At 59.7% G+C, this 5,813-nt stretch overlaps 1 protein-coding gene across 1 annotated transcript in view; it reads left to right on the forward strand.

Annotated features, from left to right (window-relative positions):
- The window catches only part of TBKBP1 (TBK1 binding protein 1), a 17,360-nt gene extending 14,674 nt beyond the window's left edge, over positions 1–2,686 (forward strand). Inside the window, exons 9-10 of the mRNA XM_027767310.1 lie at positions 2–356; positions 1,171–2,686. Coding sequence (XP_027623111.1) covers positions 2–356; positions 1,171–1,299 — 484 coding nt within the window. The 3' untranslated portion in view covers positions 1,300–2,686. The remainder of the gene's footprint in view (position 1; positions 357–1,170) is intronic.
- Positions 2,687–5,813: the final 3,127 nt, after the last annotated feature.

Genomic DNA, 5,813 nt, shown 5'->3' on the forward strand with positions numbered 1-5,813 from the left:
CTCCCCGGGCCCGCCGCAGCTACTCCGAGCTGGCTGAGGCCGCGGCCTACGCGGGTGCCTCCCCGCCCTGGCTGCAGGCCGAGGCGGCCACGCTCCCCAAGCCCCGGGCCTATGGCGGCGAGCTCTACGGCCCCGGCAGGCCCCTCAGCCCGCGGCGCGCCTTCGAGGGCCTGCGGCTGCGCTTTGAGAAGCAGCCGTCGGAGGAGGACGAGTGGGCCGTGCCCGCCAGCCCGCCCAGCCCGGAGGCGGGCACCATCCGCTGCGCCTCCTTCTGTGCCGGCTTCCCCATCCCCGAGTCGCCCGCAGCCACCGCCTACGCCCACGCTGAGCACGCGCAGTCCTGGCCGTCCATCAACGTGAGTGGGGACCTTCACCCCTCTTGGGTGTCAGCACTCACACCAGTCGCTCCTGATAGGCAGTCCCCCCTCCTTGGACCCTGGATCAAAGTATGGGTCCCTTTCCCGCTCTCGCTGGGGTCTTTGGGTGGCAGGAATTGGGGTCTGTGTGGTCTTCAGAGTGACAGTCCAGGCTTTGATTCCAGACTCTACTGCTTTGTAGCCGTGGGGCCTCCTGCAAGTGCGCCTCTGAGCCGCAGTTTGCTCACCCACAAAGTGGGGGCAATGATTCTATTATCTAGTGCCCCCGGGGTTCCTAAGAGGGAGGCAGTGAACCTCAAGCAGTCTTTCCCAAGCCTGGCTCAAACACCCTTATTTTGTTGGTGACAGTGGTGATACTGAGTCTCCGGGTCATGGGCCCACACAGGAACAGAACTGCTTTCCCTAGAGTCCTGTTCTTTCCTCTGTCCTAGCAGATAGCCCTATCTCAGGTCTCCATCATTTCACTGCAATACCGAGTTTCCTCAGTGTCAGAGCTACCCCTTGTCACCCGGCAGGACCAAAATCTATTCCAAAGCCAGGCAGAAAATTATTTTTGGTTTGTACATTGTTTGGGATTATCCGTCGCTTTGAGTTAGCCGGGAGCTGTGCCTTAGTCACTCTGGGGCATGTCTGGGTCTCAGCTTCCCGTGACAGTCATGCCCACGTCCCAGGGTCCCTATGCCCTGAGGCAGGGGAGTGGACCAGAGCTAGGGGCAGGTTGCTGACCTCTTTGTTGGGGGTGGGGGGGTTGTGGTGGCTGGGGACCATGACCAACTCCCTTCTCTCCCCACAGCTGCTGATGGAGACGGTGGGTTCTGACATCCGCAGCTGCCCCCTCTGCCAGCTGGGCTTCCCGGTCGGGTACCCGGATGACGCCCTCATCAAACACATCGACTCCCACCTGGAGAACAGCAAGATCTAAGGCGCCGCCCCCTCCCACTGGCTGTTTCTCCACCCTCTCCCATCACCTCCACACACTCACTCACTTTGAATGCTGCATGAATCTCGTGGGGGGCCCTGCCCCTTGCGACCCCCAGATACCTCCACTAGCTACGAGTCAATGTGCGTGCCATCTGCCCTGGTCCAGGCACCACTCAGCCCTGGCTCTTCCGGGAAGGTCAGCCTAGGCTCCCCTACCTTCCTGGCTGCCTCTGGGAGGTGGGAATCTGGGCTGGGAAGGGGAGGGGACTTCCCCTCACGGGCCTCTCCCTCTGCCTTTCTGTTCTTAAACAGGGTTGGATCCAAGAAGGTGTCTAGTGCTTGGGCCTGGGGGAGGGGGGTGTCAGAGGACTCCAGAAACGCCTCCAGCCCCTCCAAGGTGTCCGTCTTTCCTAGGCTGTGCTCTGTCTGGGAGGCACTTCCCCCCTGGAGCCTGCCCTGCACACTGATGCCAGGTTCCCCATCCCATGGCCAGCTTGGGCTTGGGGCGTGGGCCCCACTGGAGGAAGGAGGCATTTTGTGTCTTGCCTTCCCCTGCAGGCCAGCCCTGTCCACTCCCTCTACTCACTCTGGGGTGTAGGGGCGGTGAGAGGAGAGAGGGAGAACCCTGGCAGGCTGGGAAGGGTCCAGCCTAATGGGGCTGCCCGGAGGGGCGCGGTTCCCTGTGCTGTGACCCTCAGGCCAGGGGACTGTGGCAGCCTCCTAGGCCACACCCTCCCAGAGCCCCTGGCACCAAAGCCCAGATCATCAAGGCAGATGCCCCCACAAATCCCACCTGAGCCCCTGGAGCCATAGGTGCCCTGGAGCCCATGTGCGATTCAGCCTCTGCTGGCCAGGCGGGTGTCATCAGCCCTTGCCTCCCAGGCCAGAACCTGGAATGGGCCAGGGTGCTGTGGAGATCAACTCAAAAGAGCTAACCCCCTTCCCACACCCCACGAACCCACATTCCCTCTGTGAAATCTACCTCAGAGTCGTACCCTCAGAAGGACGGGTAAGCAGGAGGCCAGGGGGTCCCCAAGGCTGAGGTGGGGAGCCTCCTATGGCAAGAGCCTGCCGCCCCACAATGAATCCACCCCCTCCACTGCGAGCCTCTCCCAAGGGTCTCAGCCCCAGGGGGTGGCAGTGGACGCTACCGTCAGCGCATGTCCCGTCTGATCCAACTCTTCCAGGCCCCCCACCTCCTCACACCCCTCCCCTCCTCAGTGCAGGGGAGTGAAGGGCTGTGTCGGCAGGGAAGGGCCAAGGACCCCAGAGACACATCATTGTACCCTGAGCATTCCCCCAGCAAGGGGGAAGGGGGAGGGGCCCGGAGAGGGGGAGACGGGCCCCTGTGCTCTCTGAACAAGTTGAAAGTCTGAATAAAACGTACCTGTTCCATCTGCGCTCAGACTGTGCGCTCTGTGGATGGGTGAGGCCCAAACCTTGGCAGCAGGAGGTCTGGGAATCGGTGGGAATTAGGCACTGTGCCCAAGGGCCCGCACCCTGGGAGGGTGGGCATGGGCAGGTATGGGACTCCTGGGACCCCCACTGTCAAGGAGGTTCTGAGGATGCCTTCATGCATGTGGCCACAGTGACATGTGGCATGTTTATTAGGAACAGACAAAGCAGCCACCCCAGCCCTGGGCAGGTATTGGGGGCCCTTGGATTTCCCCTCCCCACAGTTCTGGCCAGTGGAGGTTCTAAAGCTTTGGGGTTCATTTATCAGTAGCAGCTACCTCTTGTCAAATGACTTCTGCTTTCTGGGAACCTGGAGCCTCAGTGAGGAAGAACATACTGTGTCCCGTGTCCTCAGGTCTAAGGATGGGAGGGGGTTCCAAGCTCATCCGCTGCCTTAACAGTCCACAGCCTGAGAGGTCAGAGCTGGGTCATGAACCTGTGACTTCTGCCCAGATGGGGCTGTGCCCTCTGCTTGCAAAAATGGCCCAAGCTGTTTCATTCCTTGTCTCTGGGTACCTTTCATTTCCACGGGGCCCTTTTTGGCAAGAAAGAGGTGGGGAAAATTGCTATTGAAGGCCTGAGCCTCAGTTCTAGACCCAGGACAAGTGTCCCGACCTATTTGGTGCCAAGGTCTAGACCCTTTTAGGGACACTCCAGCCTCCCCAGCTCATCTGTTGCTGCTAACAGTGACTGCTATCATCTGAAAGTTCATCCATGCCAGATTCCGTCTGGGGCCACCTCCCTGACATGGCGAAACAAGCCCTGGGAAAGAGGGTTCTGGAACCTCTGCTCCTGAGCACTTAGTACTCCCTGCTGTTTCTCCACCTTAGTCAACTGCCATGGAGGGAGCAGCGGCTGAGTTTGTGGCTCAGTTTGTGGGTTCCGTTGGGATCTCTGGGAGCACTTGCTAGGCAGGTGTGAATGAATAAGGGGCCGTAGAGGGACGCACAGGCGAAGAGAAACTGGCTGTTCAGAAAAGGGGCAGAGGATGAGCTGGGATGAGCTGACACAGAGGGAGGAGGCAGGACCTGGGCAGCCACTTCTGGTTGTTGAGTGTGACCGAAGGTGGGAGGGAACCCCAGGTATCTGCAACCTGGACGTTCCTCCTGTCACCAGGGAGAGGGGAGGTTGGGGACAGAGGGTGCAGATTCTGGCAGCTTGTCTCCTTGATTTCTAGGGACCTGGGAAAGGGCTCAGGTGCAGGGTGGGAAGTTGCTGGGGGCTGGGAGGGAAGACGGGGAAGGGAGGAAAAACTGGCATGCCCCCAGCCCTGTCCCCCAGAGCCGCTGCCTTCTATGTAACATCCTTCCACATGGGGGGACGGCTGCAGGGAGGCTGGGGAGCCCTGCCAGCCCTCATCCCTCTCCCTCCTTTCTGAAGCAAGACTCAGATCAGACTTAAGAGCCCTGCTTCTCATTGCTTTATGGAGACGAGAGAGGGGCACTCCGGCAAGAATGGGGACACTGAGGGTCTACATTCTTAGACTCCTGGCATGGGGGGAAAGGGTGAGGGCGCTTCCTCAGGAGCCTGGTGAAGGGATGACTTCTGTCCTGGCTGGAAGACACCTGGGAGACTCTCTAGAGTCAGACATAGCGGGTCTCAGGGAAGTGACTTCACAGAGACCACAGGCCAATCTCCACGTGCCAAATGAAAGGCCAGTGTCTAACACTCTCTCCAGCCCTCCGATTTCCCCAGCCAGAGCCACCAGGCCATGGAGACCTTGCCCCTGTCCTGAGGCCCTGTGCGGGCCGTGTCAGGTTATCATCCCAGGAGAGCCACAGCTCCCTCCAGAAACTAGTGGTGTGTGTGTGTGTGTGTGTGTGTGTGTGTGTGTGCGTGTATGTCGGGGGGAAGCTGATCGCTAACAAAGGGGAGAGGTGTGTGGGTGAGTCAGCTGTGTTAATGAGAAACACCTCACCCAGCTGATTAGGGCTAATGAAGAAGGGGGTGGGGGGAAGGAATTCACTCAGTGACATCTGTATAGGGCAGGGGAGCAACAAGGAAGAGAACAGAGCAAGTTTGGTGACTGCAGGAAGGATCCAGGTCATCATGAGGTCAGACTTGACCAGGGAGTCCTCTCAAAGGGTGCGTGCAACAGGGCATCTGGGGCGGGGGAGGTAATGCGGGGAAAATGGATGAAATGAATTTCGCTAGCACCTGGCCCCTATTTCCTAATTTCTCTATTGCCACTCCAGAGAAACTTCTGGTATTCAGGACTGCTCCCTCAGGTGCCCAGGTGCCTTTTGAGGTCTAACCCCCAAATGCAGAGAGCTGACCCAGTCCTTGCCTATCCCTGGGGCCCAGGTTTGCAGCACTCACTGTGCGGATGCCCTGTGGTCTGTCAATGGCCTAAGGAGGGCAGGAAGGGGCTGGGATGGGCAGGATCTGGGTGCCAGCCCTCTCGGTGCCTGCCCTGTCCTTGCAGAGCAGATGCCCCTGAGAACCCAGCCCCAACCCACTCTCCATGCCAGTTAGTCAAGGGCCAGGTCTCCGGGCATGTCTCACAGAGGTTCCAGTCCGCTGTGTGAGCGTGGGCATCGGGGAAGGGGGGGGAGAGGCTGGGGGGACAGGATGGGTGTCGGCCAGCACCTCTGACACCTCCTAATTTGCATTACCACTGACACCCTTCTTGACCAAGAAAATGGAGCCAGAAATAACAAGGGCGGGAGGTGGTTCCCGTGGGGGGGGGCAGGCTTTGAGGTTCTCTTTCCTTGCCTCTAGCACTCCCACGATGCTGGGAGCAAGAGGTCAACCCTACAGCTGGCTCCCCGGGCAGGGGAAACGCACCCACTGTTGCTCATCCTCTTCAGACTGGGCAGACCCCATGCCAGCCTCCTACTTCCCTCAGTCTTAAACACCCCAGCCCTGCCCCTTCTGAGCCTGCTCCACTCTCCCCTCCTCTGGGAACTCTCTCCCTGAGCCCCTCCTGAAGCAGGGATGACCCAGCTCTGCCCAGCTGGGGTTGTCTCTGCCAGTGTTCTCCAGTTCGTGTCCTGCCTCCCCCATCAGAATGGGTGTTTTCCGAGCCAGGGCCCAAATCTCACCTGCCGATCGGAAGCC

Source organism: Tupaia chinensis, unplaced genomic scaffold (genome assembly GCF_000334495.1).
Source record: "Tupaia chinensis unplaced genomic scaffold, TupChi_1.0 Scaffold144171_1, whole genome shotgun sequence".
NCBI lineage: Eukaryota > Metazoa > Chordata > Mammalia > Scandentia > Tupaiidae > Tupaia > Tupaia belangeri.